The 21,568-nt window shown below is 45.0% G+C and overlaps 1 protein-coding gene across 1 annotated transcript in view; it reads left to right on the forward strand.

The window, feature by feature from the left end:
* Nucleotides 1–563: 563 nt before the first annotated feature.
* The window catches only part of SLC1A2 (solute carrier family 1 member 2), a 156,097-nt gene continuing 135,092 nt past the window's right edge, over nucleotides 564–21,568 (forward strand). Inside the window, exon 1 of the mRNA XM_007181078.3 lies at nucleotides 564–633. Within this exon, the coding sequence (XP_007181140.1) occupies nucleotides 617–633 (17 nt within the window). The 5' untranslated portion in view covers nucleotides 564–616. The remainder of the gene's footprint in view (nucleotides 634–21,568) is intronic.

Consider the following 21,568-nt stretch of genomic DNA (forward strand, 5'->3'; position numbering starts at 1 on the left):
AGGGATCGCCTGCAAATCCCCCGCTCCGGCGGGGCTAAACCTTGCAATCCCTCCCCGGCCGGCGCGGAGCCAGGGCGCAGCGGCCCCCACCGCCTCCCCCCGGCGCGCACACACACCCGCACACCCGCGCACGCACGCACACACTCCCCTGCACACCCACGGCACACGCACTCGCCGCCCTCCCCTGCCACCGTCCTCCGAGCCCGCGCTCCGCCACTCGCCCCGCGGTGAGCCCCGCAGCAAATACAGGTGGCGGCGGCGGCACGTCGTCCCTGCGCGCCCTCCCGCAGCCCGGGGGACGGCGCTCTCTCGGGGGAAGCCACCCTCCGAGGTCCCCCCAACGCCCCGCCGAGCGCCCAGCCAAGCCCCAGCGAGGCCGGCGGAGGGAGCGCGGCACGCGCGCGGTGCGGAGCGGAGACGCGGCTTAGCTCCGGCTGGAGCCTCCTGCGCCCGTTGAGGCGCTAAAGGGCTCACCCAGGAGGGGGGTGGAAGGGCGGGGAGAGGCTCCCCCTTAAATACCGCGCTCGGCCACACTCGCGCGCTCACCCCGGCACCCGCTCACTTCTCGCCCGCCGCTGCCGGATTGTGCCGAAGAGGAGGGGGCGTTCCCCAGGCCATGGCATCCACAGAAGGGTGAGGGGGTTTTTCTCTGTACCCGCAGCGAAGCGGGGGGCGCGCGCGGTGTGGTGTCCGCCTATCCGGGATGGGAACAGAGAGACGCCGGCGCCGGGCCTCGGAGACGGTGGCAGAGCGATGGCCTGGCTGGGGGTGGGATAGTGGGATGGTGGGATGGTGGGGGGGAGATTGATTTTCTTTCGCGAAGCTTGCTGCTTAACCCTTTGAAGATGCGAGAGACGGAGGATTGCTTTATTTTAATTAAAAAGGTTCGGTGGAGGTGTGAAAAAGAGTGACGAAAAATCCTCTTGAGGTTACTTTTGAGATTTGAAAACAATAAGGGATTGGGCACAGTAAGAGCGGCAGACATTGCTGGGGGAAGCAGCGTTTAGAGCGCGGCGCCGGCTGTATGGTGGGGACCGGCCGGGAATGAATGAGCTGGGACCCGGGCCGGGGCGGGGCGAAGACCAGCGCGCGCCGTCTTGAATGTCAGATTTGCAGAGTCGCGGAGTAGATACCCGGCCTGCTCCGATCTCTTCTTGTCCCGGGATGGCGGAATCTCCCTGGCCAGTGTTAAGGAAAAGTGGAAAAGATTTGGGTGCTTCCCGGGAAGAGGCAGGACAATCAGTGGCTTTGGGCAGGGACAGGAGTCCCCAAACTCCAGCGGGGGGAGCGTTGACCTCCCCCCCACCCAATTCTGCCCGCTGTCTTGGAGTTGTCTCCTGCCTCCTGAGGCTGCACTTGGATGGAGAATGATCCCAATGATAAATAAAGGTAGTGTCTTTAGCAAGAGGGAGATGGGGCTGCAAGAATCCCTTGAATACTCGTATCTCAAAGGAAGTGTCCAGAACAACGTCCCTGGACCAGTATCTCCCAGGAAACTTTCCCGGCTCGGTAGAGTCTGAGTAGGAATAAAAGACTGGTTGGGGAGCTCAGCCCTTTGGTTAATTCACAAAAGTGCACTAGATACTTGCAAGACATCACTGGATCCATATTAAGTGGAAAGCAAATATCAGAGGCTCCTCTGAGCACAGGTGGAAGGTCCTTGGTGCTGGAGCTTTCCAGGGCTTCTGTCTAATAAATTTTACCAACTCTGCAGGCTTGTTTTGGGGGAATGGGTCTCTAAGTAGGAGTATAGAGCAGCTCCAAAGTTAGATCTCTAGACTTCAACCTCCAACGAAGGGCAAATATTTCTAAAACTGTCTCTCTGTGTCCAAGAGAAGGAACTCATCCCTTTTCTGGCCCCTGGAGTCCTTCCAAAGAGGGGCTGGCACCTTGTGGTTGCATGAGATTTCTCCTCTTTTTGTCCTAATATTTCAGCAGTGTGGACCTTTTCGATTATTAGTTCTCCAAAAAGATGCTCCAGGAAGATGCTTGTGTACAAGGAGGGTGGTACATTGTGCTAACACAGATCTCTAGAATTAAATACTCAGAGCTCATATGTCTCAACCTCAGTGTGTTTGCCTGTTTAATTAAATAGTCTTTCGTATTAGAAAAGATATAAAGGCGTTTGTGGCTGCCTTCAGGTTTGCCTTCAAATCCCTTCTAGATTTGTCCCTGCTTGTAAAGGCTAGGTTGGAAAACATCTGTGGAAGACATTGATGATGGTAGTCTTTTAAATCCTGCATCCTTATTTCGATGGCCAGATAGTAAAGGGAGAGGTTAAGACAACAACAAAAATCCCCAAATTAAGTGTATTTATCTCACCTGTGTCCTAAATGAGACCTGCCCAATGATGACTCTTTATTTGATTTAAATATAGAGCAGAAGTGATTCACATTCAATTAATTAATGTCATATTATACACTCTGCATAGTCAGGAAAAGATTGGTCAAAGGAATTTGCATTTAGGAGATGAAAGAATTGAGAACATTTGAAAGGCTGGGAGACAAATACAGAAAGAGCATGACACATTATCATTTCAGAGCAGTTACTGATGAGCAGGTGACATTCTCAGAAGCCCTGGTCTTTCCTTTTTTCTTCTCTTCCTTTCTTCCATCTTTTTTTCCAGGTGCATTTACTCAGTACTTGTTGGGTAGACCTCACATGCTAGGCACTCTGGGGGGCTACAAAGACATAAGACTTTGATTAGTAAATTGTTCATATGGTTTAGTGAGAGTCTCTTGCCTCTTCTGATGTCTTTGGTTAATGTGCCTTACAAAGGGAAATTCACTAAGAATCCTCAAGCTGGTTGCCTTTGTTAGCCTGTGTCTTCTAACAACGATGAAACTGTTTCCTTGAGACATACATTGCTGAGAAGGAAGCAAAAATAGCAATAGAGTCTTATGCTTTCAATGTATGTATTTTCAGTTCAACTCTGTTTGATCCAGAATGTTTGGGGAATGGAAGAGTATGGCAAACTGACCATTCTGGTCACCATTTATTTGGTGATGTAGTTACAGTCAACGACATATGCTGATTACCAATTTTGAAAGAATTATTAGAAGCACTAGTGACATCTTATGTTTGTTTAGCACTCCACTTTCAAAGCTCGTTTGTGTACATCATCACATTTGATTCTTTCAGTAACTGTGAAGTAGGTGGTCCAATGAGGATGGACTTTAAGAATAAAATGATATAGAATGTAATGTCATCTTTCCCAAAAGATTCCAGGACTTGGTCGAACTTTGGAGTTATCGTCTGGAAATGTCAATTATCATGGAAGGGTGCGCTAGGCATGTCTGGAGCAGGAGATTACCAGCCTTCTCTCAAAACTTCGGCATACGCTGTGCAAATTGCCTTGTGGAATATTCTTATTATCAGCCTGTGCACTTGGTCATTGCCTTTGCAAAGCATGCTCAAACACGGTCTGGTTATCTGAGGTTTCTGATGATTTGGAATTGGGATTATTAGCATCCAGCTTCTAGAAAACTCAACAGTGGACTCTTTGGTAGTTCCCAGGCTCTGAGAGGTATTTTCCTGCAAAGCAACGTCTAATTTGATAGTTGAGCATTCTGTTTTTCTGAGTCCTCAGACATGGCTAGAATTATGGTTTTGGAAATTGGAAAGAGATTATCAGTAGTTGGTGGCAGACTGGCTAGTGTCCATTATAGACTGAATTATGTTGGACATTCAGATGCTGTAGAGGCAGGCATTTTAGAACTACGTTCTGGGGGTGGGAGACAGCTAGGTCACCATGTATGTCACAGGTCCAAGGCGATCTATCTTCTGATAAGCTCCCAGGAGCCAAGGGGTCAGAGGGAAAGCCAAGTGCGAGGGCTTGGGTTTCAATTTGACTTCGAAAGCCAGGGAAACAGAAAACTGCTAACAGCAGAAAAACCCCACAAGAGAGACCACTGGATGTATTATTTCAAGCAAACAAAAGCAAAATGTAACAATTGCTTTCTCCCGCCTCCCCTTGGGAATGAGATTGAGGTCAGTAGGAGGAAGATCCCACGGAATAGACTTATTGGGAAGGGAATGGAGGGAATTAGAGGAGGTTGGTTGCACGTTGCGTGCCTCAGGCTTCACTGCAGTTTTCATTTCTCATTTTCAAGAATATAAAAATCAGCCTCCTTGGGTAAAATAAAGATGAGTGAAACTCAAATGAGAAAGCCATTTCATGTTTACTAAGATGGTCTCTTGTGAGTGACTGAAAGCTTAATTCTCACGAAATAATTGCTAAATCCAAATGAAGCTTGTGACATGGAAGAGCCAAGATGTTAAAAACCAAAAGGTAGTTCTGCCCATATGTATCAATGGCCACTTCTTTTCTTCTTTAATGCAACACAATTAGGGGCTGTCTCCTTAGGCTTCAGATTTAAGGGAATTGTCAGACAGGGAAAAGTCTTTAAGAGATGGTGGTGCTTTGGCTGCAGAAACAGGCAATATTTAACAGCAAAGTGTGAGATTTCTGGGTCAATGTGCCGTAAATCATACAGATCCAGGATTGCAAAACTGACGGTTTGAAGCTCAACACAGGTTGATTTCAATGAAAATCTCGTCTCCCCATCCTCCTCCATGGCTGTATCACACAATGCACAGATGTCTGGTTTTCCCCCTTTCAAAGGCAAACTAAATTGTTTTCCATACTGATTCTTCCCCCCCTGGGACTGGCTTGCCTCTTGGAACAAACTGCATCTACTCATTTCAGTCACCTGCTATACTTATTTTCACCGAATCAGACACCCATCATTTAAAATCTTCTGGCAACAGTAGGCAAAAGAGTCATTCTCAAGATGAAATTTTAGTTTTGTTTGCATTTTCAGAACGTGTCCTGGAAGTCTGAAAAAGCTAACAAGTGCCATACACCACCTTGCTTGCTGTCTTCTCTCCCATGCCCTTAACAGCTTGTTGGGGGCCAGCAGAATGTTTCATAGCAAGGGTTTTAGTATCCAGATTACGGCAAATCTCTTTATTTACCAGATCCTGAGCTTGCTGTCTCCTCCCTCTGCCCGCCCCTCCCCCCTCCCCTCACCAAGGGCCAAGTCCTTGGAATGAATTAATTAAAGGAGTGTTTAAAAATATCTCATTGCTCCATCTCCACGTGCTCCATCGTTGATTGGAGGCAGATGGGCTGCATATTTGTCAGTAGAATAGAAAAGGACTAGCATCTCGTTATAAATCTGTCTGGTTGGCATCAGATGATGGCAGAAAGACAATGGGCCAGCAATATTAAAGGAGAATAAAGACAAGGGTAGATCCTTAAACTTTAAAAAAGAACACCTCATTTTCTTAGTGGTTGGTGTTTTTTTTTTTAATTTAAATGGTTGTTTTCCAACAGTGTTGATGCTTATTTGCTTATCTTTCATTCGTGTATCTATTTAATTTCTCACGGCTGTCTGCTGAATGGCCGTCTGGTGTTCTTGACAATCTCGGCAGCTGCTTTGGATTATGGACTCATTGAGCAAGAACTGTCCTTTAAAAATGGAATGAACTCTATTTTGGCAGTTGGATATGTCAATCTGGGTCTCTCTAAGATAGGTGGTGGTCCGTGTTAAAGACCTTGAACGAAGTCCCTGGGGGGAAGGAGGGGAGACATCTTCCCTCTACACTTACACACCCTGTATATTAGAGGCTTCATTTAAACCACTGAGAGGACTTTCTTCTGTTACATTTGGTCAGGCGTGCCATCTGTCACTCGGTCTTTGTAATCGGGCACAGAACTCTCCATCACGTGCTCCTGCCATCCTGACTTCCCAGCCACTGTGCTCGAAGGATCACCAAGCTGGTGGCCAAGTTGGAAGTGGGGTGAGGCCTGTCTGCTTCCCAAGCTCTGCTCTTCCCACAACACCAGACTCGAGGTGTTGGATGCCTGTGGACTGTATGTGGCCCACAAACATATATGTTTTGCCTCACACAGGATTTTGAAAACATTTGAATTATTTGCTTATATTTAAAAAGATTTCACCTAAAAAAAATTCCTGATTCTGGCTTCTCTCAAACATTGGGAAATCTGATGACAAAGGACCTGCCCTTTTGTCTTGGTACCACTTATTGAATGCTTACAGCCCTACAATTTTTTAAAGCACTTTGCATGTATTAATTGATTTAATTCCCACAAAAATGTGATGCACAGGGACTATTATTATCCCCATTTTATAGGTGTGAAAACTGAGACACAGAAAGATTAAGTAACTTGCTCGAGGTTTCACAGCTAGTGAGTGGCAAAGCCAGGCCTTAAACGCAGGCGGCCTGTCTCTGGAACCCATGGCCCTAACCACAGTCTATACCTGCAAGGTGGTGGGCGAGTCAGCTGGGGCTGAAGAGTGGCTGTCCCCTGAGACAGGGCATGTGCCTTCCAGGTTGGGCACAGTCTTTTCTGAGACCAGTTGCTCATGTTACCTGCTTGACCCCTTACCTTTCTAAGGCAGCCATTGAGAGAATAAGAGCTTGGGTTCCATCTTCTCAGGGTATGCCACTGCTTAGCGGTTGTGCCTACTTTTTCCTGTTAACCCCTTAAACACTACCTTCTTGTTATTTCTTTTAACTTTGTTCTTAATGAAGAGTTCCTTTGTAATTATTGGTTGTCAGGACACCAATAGCATTGTCTTATCCAGATGCAGTGCTTTGAAACAGCCCAGGGCATGACCACATGGGTCCAAGCCTTTGGAATCTTGAGCCTTGGGCATGCACTTCTTAGTGGTAAATGTAGTGGAGCATTTAGCAGGCCCTGGAATTTATTCTTATGTGATTTTCAAGCGTGTCTGTTTAGGGTTGTGACTTAACTTATCCAGTTTCCTAAAACAGATGCTAGTCCTACCTCTTTAGGAGGAGGGCTGGTGTTGTTGTTGTTTGCAACTTATGCAGACAGTGATGGCTGGGGAGCCTTTTAAATTGAGGAATTTAAAAGAGTGGCACAGTTTGCTGATCATCCAGTAGGTGGCAGTAAATGTCAGTACTTTGTCCAGACTGGGGGTTTGACTCCCTTTGGTCCTTAGGGAATCCCAATTCCTACAGCATCCCATTCTCTCTCTCTCTCTTTTTTTTTTTTTTTAAACATCTTTATTGGAGTATGATTGCTTTACAATGGTGTGTTAGTTTCTGCTTTATAACAAAGTGAATCAGTTATACATATACATATGTTCCCATATCTCTTCCCTCTTGCATCTCCCTCCCTCCCACCCTCCCTATCCCACCCCTCTAGGTGGTCACAAAGCACCGAGCTGATCTCCCTGTGCTATGCGGCTGCTTCCCACTAGCTATCTATTTTACATTTGGTAGTGTATATATGTCCATGCCACTCTCTCACCCTGTCACATCTTACCCCTCCCCCTCCCCATATCCTCAAGTCCATTCTCTAGTAGGTCTGTGTCTTTATTCCCATCTTGCCACTAGGTTCTTCATGACCTTTTTTCCCATTCTCTTTTGATTCAAAAGTGTCTCCACCAGATATATCATTTAGTATCTGTGAGATGATTGTCATATATCAACAATGTTTATAGATATCACCATAAACAAACATAAATAGGACCATTTGTTTGAACTTATTCCAAGTCTGTGTGACTATACGTATACAATTGCATTAAGTCCTTATGAACTCTTATGAACTATTATGGAATTAACCCATTAACTCTTATGGAATATTATGCTCATTTTACACATGGAGAAACTGAAGCTTCATGGTATTTTGATTTTATGCTGTTATTGGGTGTCTGGGTTGTTTTTTTTTTTTTTTTTTTGGTCATCTAATTCTACTGTGTTTCGTATTATCCACATTTTGTAATTAATTCGTATTTCTTTAAAATTTCACGAGCCCTCCCTTTGTTCATTTGTTTGGTTTTGCCCCAGTGGGCGTCTCCAATCATTTTGGTCAAAGGAAGCAAGATAGCCAAGCGTTCCTGCAAAAAGAGATAATAAAGGATTTAAGAGGAAATGCACAAGAAGGACAGCAATGGTTACGGAAAGAAGTTAACTTACTTACCTTTGAATGGAGGTGCGACATTCAAAAGAAAATGCCACCATTAAAAAGAAGTGAGACTTAAGTATAAACAACTGAGAAAGATGGTCAGACCTAGGTTGTAGACATTAGTTTGGAGAATTTGAAATAGAAGAAACAGTTGCAGTGCATGAAGGGAGATAAGGTAAAAGAAAACAGATAAAAGAAGGAAAGCATTCTTCTCTATTACGTATCAGACAAAGCCAACTGCTGCAGACAAAATTGTATTTTTGTTTTTATCTCAGTCTTTACTTAAAAAGACAGTTGTGATCTGATAATCAGCTTTGTTAGGGAAGTGGACGGAAGTCCACGTGAACAAAGCACAATTAGATCAACTTGTCTAGGGGTGAAATGGATGAGTATCAGCTGAGAGCACTCATCTCAGACACGCGAAAGGTGTCCGGGTGAGGGGTTCAGCTATTACTTTTTAAAAAAATTTTTATTTATTTATTTATTTTTGGCTGTGTTGGGTCTTCGTTTCTGTGCGAGGGCTTTCTCCAGTTGCGGCGAGCGGGGGCCACTCTTCATCGCGGTGCGCGGGCCTCTCACCATCGCGGCCTCTCCCGTTGCGGAGCACAGGCTCCAGACGCGCAGGCTCAGTAGTTGTGGCTCACAGGCCTAGTTGCTCCGCGGCATGTGGGATCTTCCCAGACCAGGGCTCGAACCCGTGTCCCCTGCATTGGCAGGCAGATTCTCAACCACTGCGCCACCAGGGAAGCCCCCAGCTATTACTTTTTATACTGAAATGCAGCATATGGTCTAGAAAAAGTGTCAAAAATAAATATTGGACTAATTTCCAAGAAGAGAATAGAGTGTAATGGAATTATAAACTGAATCTATTCCCCTAGCGTTTTTCTGGGATTCAAAGTCATCAATCAGCAGACCTTAGTAAAGCCATCATAGAATAGAAGCGCTGAAGGGATCATTGATTTTTCCGTCATGATTAATTGTTAACATTTCAATGAAGAGCTAAATCATTTGTAGGCGTTTCTCTCTTAGCCTGAGAAGATTCAAATTTGGAGTCTTTTCAGGACATTGATACAATGGGGTTGAGGCATTGTTGCTGGTGGCTCCTGGGAAACACTTTGAGATGAAGACTTGTGTGCATGAAGTTTACTGTGGGGAGCTCCCAGCATAAATCCCTGTGGAAGGGAGCAGGGAGCGAGGGTGGGCAGAGGGAGAAGTTGAAACAGTACAACAAAGTGCTCAGCCCAGCCCTCAGGAAGGTCTGGCGCAGAACGGTTCTGAATTGAGAGAAAAGAGGCCTTCTACGATTACATCAACTGGCCCCTGGCTCAGGGCTGTGCTCAGGCAGTGGGCTTGGCCCTGGGTGAAAACACAGCAAGGCCTTAGAGGGGGATATAGTTGATAAACGTTGTCACTTATCAACACTCCCAGCAGTTGGGGGGATAAATCCCTCAGTCCTTAAGTGGGGGGAAGGAGGTCAGGGGAGCATACCACAGCATCCACTATCGACTCCAGATTCAAATGTTTGAGAGAGCACAAAATAATGGGTTCCGTTGCTTTCCATCTGAATATCCAGACCTCCACAAAGCTATCATCTGTAATAAAATACTGTACCTTAAAAGGAGTGTGCAGTTGTGGGGCAGGGAGGGAAGGTGGATTCTGGTGGGCAAGGCTGGGGAGAATTAGCGGACATCACCTGCCTCAGTTTTAGCTGTGACCCACACAGCCCCCAAAGACAGATGACTGAGCCCTTCTCTTCACTCCAGGCCTTCCAAAGGTGTCTGGTCCAGCGGGAGGCTGGTTATCTCAAACTGCTGCCTAAGAAAGGGAAATCAGCTCCAGTGAATGGAGGGGCCAGAAAGAGCAATAGATAAATATCCTGGGAACCAGAGTCTAGCTATGATTGATATTTCCAGTGTTCACAGCAGCTGTTTCTATATTCCTACTAGTGTGGTTTTCCATGGAGTCCTTACCTTGGGAAAAGGGGGGCAGTGAACTGGGTCACCCCTTTCAGGAATATCCACTGCATTGTTCTGTTGATTCAAGTCATGCATTCTGTCAACCTCGGGCCCAAGGTGCTTGAATGTTGACTTTTCTCTGCTCTATTTCCTTGGTAAATATTAAGATGTGTTCAGAGAGGAAAGAACACTTTTGTACATAATCCAAGGCCTTGCAGATTGTACCTCTGTGGGTAGTTTCCCTTGTTTTCTCACAGCAGGTGTGACCTGGTCTGCTTTGAGACCAGGATATTGATTATCAATGTGTTTGTGTTTTTATTAGCATGACAACTCAATTCAAATGACTTGATTGTAGAGTAATAGAAGGTAAATCAACCAACATTGAAACCTTCCTTTCCTTACCTGTTTTTAAGAGTTACACATCTGTTACTTACAATGGCAGATAGATACTGTGTATGTTTCCAGTAATGTAAGGCAACACTGATTGTATTCAGTGTGCATTTAGAAAATTTTGCGCATAGAATATATCAGCCAATAAAGGGGTATGAAGAATTCACTATCCACTGTCAAATAGATTATTTTAAACAAATTTTAAAAAACTTCTTGTCCTCTGGATTAGTGGCTCTCTTCCCATAACGAAAAATGTGGCATTATTAAAAAAACAAAAAAACCCCCAAACTTCAAATATTACAGAATAGCATAAAGTAAAGAAGTAAAAGACTGCCTCTCACCCCGATCCTGTTCTCCAGAAATGCTCATTTTTTGGTCTATCCTTTGAGATATTTTTCTGTGTCGATGTAAACATCCTATTCTTAATATGCAGATTGTATTACCCTATACAGACAACTTGCTTTTCACTTCACAGCTCTAGGTACATATGTATGTGATATATATGTCTCCTATGTATGGTAATATGTTTGGTAATAGCCCACTGGTCCACTGTATGGTTATATAATAACTGACTTAAACAGTCCCCGATGGATAGATATTTAGATTATCTCCACGTCTTTGTTATTATAATTATTATAACAATGTTGGGTGAAATATGAATTGGAGAGGAGGATGAGGCAGGGCCACTGAGACCATTAGAAGATGACAGCAAGTGATTCGGTGGGAGATACTGCCTTATGTTAGGATATGGGGATGCATATGCAATACCAGAGTCCAAGGATATTTAGAAGGACTCAGTGACCAAGCACATATAGTGAGTGAGTAGGGGGGCGGTGTAAAACCATCTCTTGGGTCTCTGGCTTAAGCAAATGGAGGTGAAGGGTGGGGAGAGTGCAAATAAGGAATTCAAGAGAGAGATAGAAGTTTGAAGGAGAAGATAATGAATTTGGTTCAGCATCCTGGGTTAGACTATTTCTGTGGGACGTCAGGTGGAGATGCTTGCTGAGAAGTTGGGTGCATGAGAGTCTGGGGCCTTTATGGAGTGACATTTATGATCCTAGAAGTGAACAAACTCACCCAGATAAATCATGAAGCTAGAAGAAAAATGGGTGGAGGGAAGAATCCTGGGGAGCTCTCATGTCTCTAGATGGACAGAGGTGATTCAGGGTACATAGGATGCTGAGAAGTAAGAGGGGAGTCAGGAGACAGTGGGGGTCTTGGAGTGGCTGACTTCTACATGCTGCAGAGACATCAAATAATGTAAGTACTGAAAAGGGATCATTGGATTAATCAATTTCAAGGCCATTGCTGACCAGAGCTAGACTCAGCAAAGGGATGGCTACTGTCGCCATGTTGGTGTGGGTTGGGAATGGCTGGAGAGAAAATGAATGTAATTTGTTTTTTCAAGAGTGGTAATCAAGGGGAGGAAGGGAGAGCAGGATTACATTTTAGCTTAGTTGTTTTGGTTTCAGGATGCGTGCGAGGTAAGCGTGTTCAAAAGGTTTTATTAGTGATGGTGAGGTCTTGAGTACCCTTTGTGGAAGAAGTTGATGAAGGAAAGAATTAGAACCAGAGGATAATTCATTGCTTGCTCTGGAGGTTCCTGCAGGGGAGGACAGGGCAGCTCTCTGAATACTTGGCCAAAGCTTCCTGCAGTCTTCCTGTTTGATCCCACAGTGCAGAGCAGGACAACTCAGAACAGAGGGAGAGGAAAAGATCATGTGCTTAGACTGCTAGACCCACGCAGTCAACCCCGGTGATCCCCTGAGCGACGGAGGGGGCAGCTAGCTGGAGTTGGATATATTTTGGTAGTAGTTGTTATTTATTTTTTTAGATCCACCTTCCATAAGCCTTTCTAAGTCTCCCTAGTTGTATGTCTTCTCTTTTTCCCCCAATCCTTCACTTGTGCTCCTGTGTAGCTCGTGAAACTTCTTTGGACTCATTCTTGATCCCCATTCTCTTGGCTCTGCATTCTCTTTGGATCACTTCTTGGGCCTTTGCATACCACATGTATAATTATAACTTTCAAATGTATATTTCTATCCCAGACCTATTCTCCAAGCTCCAGATTCCTATATTCTACCACCTAATAGACATCTTCATTTGTGCAACGCACAGACATGTTGAAATGACTGTGGTACAATGGAAATCTTGATTTTTAAAAAGTTTTTATTTTATATTGGAGTATAGTTGATTTACAATGTTGTGTTAGTTTCAGGCATACAACAAAGTGATTTAGTTATACATATACATATATCTATTCTTTTTCTGATTCTTTTCCTATATAGGTTATTACAGAGTATTGAGTAGTTTCTCTAGAGATTCAAAGCCAGAAATGTAGGTGTTACCTCTGTTGTTTTCTCGTCTGTCAGCCCCAACTTATAAGCTTTCTCAGTTCTGTCTCTAAAATGTACCTGAGTCTGGCCTTTTCTCTCCACTGCCATGGCCATCACATCAGCCCAGACAACTGTCATCGCTCCAGTGGAAGCTTCACAGCCTCCTAACTTTGAGTTCTTCAAATACCCCATGCTCTCGCCCACCTCAGGGCCCATTCCCTTTGTCTGGACCACTTCCTACCCTCCACCTGCCGCCATTCTTCAGTTGGCTGGCACCCTCGTATCCTGGAACATCCTTTAGTTCTTAGCTTGAACGACATTTCCCGAAGAGCTCTTCTGTCATCATTCCACTGAAAATAGGTCTCCTTCTTAGTCCTACATCATTCCTCCTTTTTTCCTTTCTTCATGGCATCAGTTACAATTTTAAAATATTTTATTTATTTATCTTCTTGTTTGTATCTACCTCCCTCACGAGAATGTAAGCACTTTGAGGGCTGGTTCATCATGGCATCCCCCAGGATCCTAACGCCACGCACTCAAGAAGCGTTTATTGATTGAATATTCACCCACCTCAGCCTAGGGACTTAGGAAGGTTTCTCAGGAGAGGTGACATTTGGGCTGAGCCTTTTCCAGGGACTTTGTCCCCATTACACTTATTACAGCACTTCATTATAACAGAGTGCGCTAAGTGTTTTCTTGTCTGTCTGAACCATCACCATCCTGAGATTTCTCTGAGGATCAGGACTACATTCATTTTTTTTTTTAATACATTTATTTATTTTTGGCTGCATTGGGTCTTCCTTGCTGCGCGCGGGCTTTCTCTAGTTGCAGCCAGCAGGGGCTACTCTTCGTTGCGGTGCACAGGCTTCTCATTGCGGTGGCTTCTCTTGTCGCGCAGCACAGGCTTAGTTGCTCCGCGGCATGTGGGACCTTCCTGGACCAGGGATCAAACCCGTGTCCCCTGCATTGGCAGGCGGATTCTTAACCACTGCGCCACCAGGGAAGTCCCTCCATTCATTTCTTTGTGCCCTGATTTATTATCATTGTCACAATGCATGTTGGTGTAATTGAATTGTAATCTCTTTGGGAAAGAGACATGCAAAGGCACAGAGAGGGAAGGAAGGGGAGGGTTTTAAGGGTGTAACAGGACCAAAGTTGAAAAAAAACATGTTCTTTTGCTTGTTGGGACAAGTCCTCCCTCGTGGTCAGTTGAACTTCCCTGTCCTGCAGTCAGTAACCAGCCTTTTCACTGCGAAGTGTTGATAGGGTTCAAGTAGGTTACAAGAATAATTAGTTGGGCAGCGGCTCATCTTGTGAAGCCAAAAATGTGTTTGTCATGGTCAATCATTTTCCAGTGCTGTTGTCTGGGAAAGATTACAAACTCACATAGCTGGTGTTATTTTAAAACGCAATAAAATGGAATCAGATAAGATTTTTTGAGCATTCCCCCCGCCCCATGCCCCCGCATCTTTCCTAAGACTGCTTGCTTCCCCTCAGAAGGATGTCTTTCTATTCCTTTTCCTTGTTCCTTGTGAAGGAAAACAAGGAGAAGTTAGCATGCATTTGATATTCAGATGCAAAGAAGGATTTAAGTCAAAGATGGTGTTTAAATTACATCCGTGAATAAATCCAAGGCTCTACAGACAGTACAATTGCTTGTGAAACTGATTTAGAAAAAGTTACCAGAAGCTGACAGCACTGTTGTCAAATTTGACACTTTTTAACTTTTAAAGAGATTCTGAATGTATTTAATCATTCCCAATAGAGTTTTCTTCTCTGGTTTCCTATTGTGGTTGGGGGAAAAAAAGAGCCATGGGTCTAAAAATAATATGTCTTGCCTTTGGTATATGTGTTTTCTGGCAACATAAATAAAAATGTTCGATATTTCTATATTTCCTGAAGTCCACTTCAGGCCCTGGAGTTTTCTAGGGCCGGGACATGTTGAGGGGTATTTGTTGTGTCCTGGTGGGATAAGAAAATAAAAACTCTGCCCGGCGTGTTCTTTCTTGACTCTCAGGGAGAATTCTGTGATTGGATGAAGGGCCAGTTTATGGAATCCACTTCCTCAGCCTTTTGAGAAAGTCTTCAGCTGAAACCCCCCTCCTCTTCCTTATGGCGGATGCTAGATTCCTCCTAGATTCAGAGCTAGGGCATTCAAACTGCTGTTTTTGAGTTGAAAGTAGAATCGAAGTAGAGACGGTGTGTTTTCTAGTCTCCTCTGACATAGACGTCATTGTTAGTTGGAGTATCCACGGATCGTGTGTTTACTTTCTTTGCTTTCTCTCTCCCCCTGAAGACTCTCAGTGGGTTTCCAGGAAAGTAAACTCCAGATCTCCACACACAAACCCCATGTAATTAATTGTTCCACAATCAGAAAGACCTACCCGGTTTGTCCAGAAAGGGGCGCGGTGGAGCCGCGCGGTGGCCAGCTGCAGGGCAAGGCTGATTTTCCTGCTGCCCTGAATCAAGAGTCAGAGGGCAACTGCCTCTGTCCCCAGGCCAGCACCAGCTGTTGCCTCGGTTTTTGAGAAGAGAAGCCCTTCCGCTTTAACTGTTTACATTCCAAGTGACCTGGAGTTGTTAAAACAACCAGGGGACCAGAGCTCTTGAGCCCAAGGCTACACCTGGGTCAACGGGACTGAGGTTGAGAGTGAGTTGACCGCAGTCGCCATTTACACCCTGGTCCTGGGTCCACGTCCTTGTCCTCGTCCTCCTGGCTTCTCCCTGAGAGTCATCAGCAGGGTTCGAACAAGATTTGCTGGTTCCAGAGCTTGGGTATGTCCAACCTGGGTTTAGTCTGGGTTATTGGCAGACTTTTTAAAATGAAGGGGCAACCCCGGGGAAGGAGAAAAGCCTTTAAGAGGGAGGAAACAGACGAGGGATTGAAAAGTACATATGGAAAGGGTTGGAAAGCCCCCAGAATAAACAATTCAAGAATGGAAGCATGAAAACAGATATTCCTCTTTTCCAAATGACTAACCAGCCACCCCAGAAGTCCAGCTTGTGTTCCAACCCAATTGGAAGCAAGAAACGGAATTAAAATAGGCGTGAAAATGCTGTGTGTTTGTTACTGGGCTCACTCTCTTAGGAGGAGGCTGTAGAGGAGGAAAGGGCTTAGCCATGTGTCCATATGTTGGTTGAAAGAAGACTCTCCTCTCCACCTTTGACTGAGCTGTCCAGGCCAGCCAGCGAGGTGGAGATGTTCCCGAGTTTTCAAGCCGCAGGAAAATCAGGCTTCTGTGCAGCTATAACTTTCGTGTCTAGTCAAGGGGGCATTTAAAATTAACCTTTGAGTTTCTCATGTCATAGAAGCGCAGGGTATTTACTGGATAAGTAAATGAAAGCAGTCGAAAAGCTCACTGGATGAGTTCTTTACTGCAAGAATTTCTGAGCCCTCCTTCAAGAGAACCTTGGATTCTTTGAGTTTATTGATTATAAACATAGGAACACAGGGAAGCAGGGCTTGCTTCGTGAGCATGCGATGGGCAGACACACAGGGCTCAGAAGGGGACTGTCCTTGGTTTAATGCTCTGCAGCTGCCATCTTGAAATTCTTAATAACAGAGGCTTTGGGTTTTTCTTTTTGCACTGGGCCCAGCAAATTACGTGGCCAGGGCTGCAGGGAAGCCACATAGAAACAGGCCAGTATGAAATACTGCTATTAGTGGTGACGGTGACCATGAAGAAGATGTGAAGATGTGAGAATGTGAGATGTGAACTGTGAGAATATCTGATCTCTTGCAGTGCACTGGACTATTGCATAATGAGATATTTTGCACAAAACAGCTTCTGGGGGCCAGTGTTGTACAGTGGTTGAAAGGATGTGTTTTATACTCGGACCCAAGCCAAATTTCCTGTTCCACTGCTTACTAACGGTATAACTCCAGGGAAGTTAATTAGCCTCTCTGAGACTCAGTTTATTTATCTGCTCAATAGGGACAATATCACCCACCTGTTAGGGTTTTGGAACGGATTGAGGCAGGATGTGAGTGCCTGGGACACGGAGGACACCCTGTAATGATGACTGTCTTTCTGTATCTTGGAATAGCCTTACCGTATTGCTTTTAGCCTGCTGAATTTAGGTGGGGTTATCCCTCAGTCTCCTAACTTTGCAAATTAGGTTGCTAACACTCGGTGCATACCCACGGTTATGTTTGCTAATTCTTTCTCGAGAGCCCCAGGTGATAAGATTAGAAAGTAGGTCCAACACTTCTTTGATCTTATGGTGGTATTTGCACTAGTGAAGGTTTGTTTGAAGATTTTTCTCTTCTTGTGCTTTTAACCCTTGAACTATTTTTACTCATAACACATCTGACTCAAAATGCATGGTACCTTTTCCACCACACTCTGATACCAGCTGGGTGTCCTACCATTCAATTCAGTTCTGACACTGTCTACGTGGAGTTAGCGTCAGATCCCACAAGTTAAGGGCTCAGTCCCACAAGGCTGCCCCCGCCCACTGTAGATGCCAGTCACAAGCCCAGGTTGTGCTTCTGATGGACAGGCTGTAAATTCAGGGGGTTCCCACAACCCCCTCGTCAGGTTTGATAATGCCCCAGAATGACTCACAGAATGCAGGGAAACACTTTACTTATGTTTCCCAGTTTATTATAAAGGATACAAGTCAAGAACAGCCAGTGGAAGTGATGCATAGGTCAAGGAATGGGGGAGGGAGTTTGGTGACCTCTCTGGGCACACCTTGATGTATTTACAACCTGGAAGCTCTAGAAGCCATTCTTTAGGAATCTCTATGGGGGTTTCATGATGTTCCATGATTGATTAAATCACCGGCCATTGGTTATGAACTCAATCTCCAGCTCCTCTCCCCTCCCCCAGGGGGTTGAGGGTGAGAGGGCTGAAAGTTCCAACCCTCTAATGCCTCGGTCTTTTTGGAGACAGCCCCCAGCCTGAAGCTGCCAAGGGATGGGGCCCCCAGCCACCAGTCATCAAATTAGCCTACAAAAGATGCTCTTATTGCCCTGGAGACTCCTACAGTTTGGGGAGCTATGTGCCTTCCAGAAACAAGGGACAAAGACCAAATATTTATTTTTTTATTTTATCACAGTTCTATAATAGGAAGGTCTCCCCAAGCAAGAAGCATCCTGCTCCCTGCTCATTCATTTGTTCTGAAACTGTCTAAAGGTGAGATGAATTGTTTCAGGAGATGTTGGGCAGGGAGATGGGGCAGAAGGTGTCTTCAGGCCTAGGTCAGACAACCATCAGGCAGGGGCACCACGGAGGGTAACCAAGCCTTGGAAAGAGGGGTGGGCTAGATGACTGTTGTTTCCTGTAACACTGAGGGTCTGGGATTTCCTCTCTGTCAAGTTACCCTCATCAACTGCAACAACTGTTGGTTCAAGATTTCCAACACGTTAAACCACCTTAAAGCATCTCATGGGTGTTTGATTGGTAATTGCCTTGTAGATGACCAAAAACATGTGACAGAATGTTACTCTTTTATCAGGTGAGCTGGTATATGGTGTAAAAGGAACCTCTGTGTGCTGCAGAAAAGAATGCTTGTATCTTCCAAATAAAACATAAAAAATAATGTGCAGCTGGGCACTAAAATATTACTATAGGATTATTTTCAAGGGAAATCAAATAGAAAGACTTCTGTGTTTTTCTTTTTTCCCTTTTCTTTTTAATGTTACCTCTGTTAAACTATCATGGGACTCTGACTTTTCAGGAATGTTCTGTATCATTTGTGGCAGGCATAAGCCATATTAAGACACTATTCTGTAAGGGTGGATAGTTTATCTATAACAAATTTATTTATTATATGTGAAATCCATACTGGTTAGACACAAACAAGATTAAAAAAAAACCCATATGTTATCTCACTAAGCAGAGATAAATACCTTTAATATTGGTATATTTCAGTTTGGACTTATGCATATTTACATGTCAATACATTTTTAATAAAAGTAGAAGCAGAACCTACAGATTGTCCTATGAACTAATTTTTTGCCTTGGCAATGTGTTATGAACATCTGTTAATAAGTAAGTCTGTAAACTTTAATGAGTACAGTTTTCATTTTATGGATATCATAACTTTTAAAACCAATCTCCTGTTGTCAGATATTTAGCGTGTTTCTAATTTTTCACTGTTACAAAGATCCCTGTAGATACCTCTGTGCAAACCTGTCTCATCAATGCCTTGGGGCGGAGTGCTAGAAGTGGAATCACTGGGTCAAATGGCGCACATACTTATCAGTTTGACACGTATATATCAATTGTGCAGTGACTGGGAGGGGCAGGAGATTCGAGTGAATGAATGCAGTGTCTTATTGAATCTACCTCACTGCAGTGTCTATTCATTATTAATTATAGTTCTAATACAGGATGGCTCTGTAGTTAACTTTAATTCCTGGCAAAAACATAAGCCAGGTGTAGACTGAGAAATGCCTTTCTCCTGCACTTGGTTAGAAAACATTTTTTTTTTTTCTGTGTTGGTTTTTCCTGTTTTACATATCCTCTTTTACATCCCACATCAGTCTATACTGAAATGGTCACATGCTTTGTTTCGGAGATTTTACACAAATTGCAGAATGTTCTGGTGATGTCTATCTGTAACTATGTAGAATTCGCACTGTGTCTCTAAGGGGTTATCGCTCCTCTGATGAGTGATTTCCGTGAAAAGGTGGCTTCTGACGTTACGTGGGGTTGGCTTCTTCCTTTTTGCTCTGTCTTTTTGCTGCAGATGGAAAGAACTAAGTATCCCCTCTACGCTGAATAGGAATAGATGATGGAACAAGCTGTGCACAACTGGCAAAGTCATCCTCTATATGCAGGCATTGGGTGCAAGCTCTGCTTCTCGCGTTCTTAGACTTCTTGTCTCAAGACCCAGCCCTGCCCCTACCCTGGCCACCTCCCTGCCTCCAGTTGTGGTCCTCTGGATTTTGTACCCCAGTTCTAAGGAGGTGACATCTACCTAACAATCAAACAGGGAGAATCATCCCGTTTGTCTTTCTTATCTGGGCAGGTCAAAGTTAAGGTGTTGGGACCAAGTCATTCAAAGTGCTTGCTTCAGTTTCCCACATGTCCTAGGAGATGTCTGTAGGGAGCTGAGTCTGTTAAAGGCCAGCCCTCGACTTCCTTAAGTGTAAAGGGGGACCTCATGGGGAGGATGGCAGTTCAGGGAGCAGGGGAAAGAGAAGAGGAGGATAGTACAGACATGCTGAAGGTCAACGTGGATGGGATGGCTCCTCCTAGGGTGGTAGGAAGAGATGCAGCTGAAAATTTTTATTTTGCAAGTAACTTACAGGCTGATGCAAATGGAGTCTCTTCTCGAGTAGATGGCAGGCAACTGCAGGCAACTCCAAATGGCCTCTCTTCTCATCTCACGTGTTTCACAGCCCTGTGGAGCTGAGTAGGAGACTAAGCTGCTTCTGCTTAGGGTAAGACTCTGCCTTTCCTTAGCTCTCTTAAGATGAGGTAACTCACCTCATCTCCCTGAAGGAGAAGCAGGGGCATTGCTCTTTATTCCTCTGCAAACAGTGGACCCCAAGTATCTATTTGAGCAGGCTTTACTTAACTCAGTGTGGAGTTGCTGTGGGCTTAATATTCTTTGAGCTATGCACCGGGGTAGCACTTCAAGTTTGGGCTGTGTTTCCTTGGCCAAACTTGGACCATATTTTTGTTCCATCCCCTTCAAAAGGGAGAATGGTCAGTGCGTGTGAAATTGCCTTGGAAATGAATGCTGAATCGGCTTCTATGTCACGTTAAGGATAATAAGGGGTTCCTCGTTGCTGTCACCAAGGACTCAGAATGTTCCAGAACGTTTGGGCCAGCCCCCTCATTAGCCCGAGGCCCACAGTCGAAGTGAGTTGAGAGACCTGGGCTTTAGTCCTTGCTCTGCTACTGGCTTCTGGACCATTATATCCCCTAATACCCTCTGTGAGTTTCAAAGATTGGGAGAAAGAAGGAAATGAGGTTTCAGCTGAAGTCAAAGACTGTGCCTTAGGCATATTCTGAGCTTTTCTTCTTCCTTCCCAGTGTGTGAGCTTTAGAAGATGTGTTGCTGGCTTCACCTGTGTTCTTCCCTTCACCTTGGGCCTCCGCTGGCTATTCTGGGGTCCCTGGGACCCTTACTGTCCCTTGGGATGGTGCAGCTCTGTCTGCAGTCTCGGTGGAGGGTGAGGTGGGAAAGCCAAACTTCCTTAGCTCCCCTACCCCTGAGTTCCCCAGAGCCTCTCACACGGAAGGGGGTTGTGAATATACAGACTTTATTGAAGATACGGGAATTACCAGAGGGAATAATGATTTAAAAAAAAAAAAAGATAACCATAAAAAAGACTATTCTCAGTGCTTAAGAGAAAAAAATCCTCAACTTTTGACAGAGGGGCCTCCTGAGAGATGAAGTCATTCCTGGTTCTGGCTTGAGGTCTGAGCGCAGAGAAAGAGCCTCTCTTTCAGTCCTTCCCTGGTTGGGCGGGCACCACTCCCTTCTGAAAACCACCACTCCTGCCCACGGAGACGTGGGTGCTGTCCTTGGATCCCTGTCACCCTCGATGCTCCAGGACAGCTCATAGCTGTTCACTGTGGAGTGTTCCTGAAATCAGCGTTAATCACTGTGGATGGCCCAGTGGCAGCACCCCTGTGAGAGCTCACGTCCTCCTGGGTCTCTGGGAGCCTTTGAGTGACTATAGGCCGTGGCCCATCCTCACCACACAGAGCCTCTGGGCTCCTGAGGACAGCAGTGGTCCAAGAGGGCAGTGCACCCTCCACACCTACCACGGAAAGAAATGTTTTTCTCAGAGGTAACGTACCATGCAGCTATGTCTTCCATCCACCACAGAAAGAAGATTTAGCTTTATAATGCATTGTCCTTTCCTCATCTTCCAGCTGCCATGTCACGGCCAGCCGCCTAACTGTGCAGCAGAAATGGGACTCAGAGCTGTGTCTCTCCAAGCCCCGGGGCCACTT

The sequence above is a fragment of the Balaenoptera acutorostrata genome, chromosome 9, assembly GCF_949987535.1.
Source record: "Balaenoptera acutorostrata chromosome 9, mBalAcu1.1, whole genome shotgun sequence".
Classification (NCBI taxonomy): Eukaryota; Metazoa; Chordata; class Mammalia; order Artiodactyla; family Balaenopteridae; genus Balaenoptera; species Balaenoptera acutorostrata.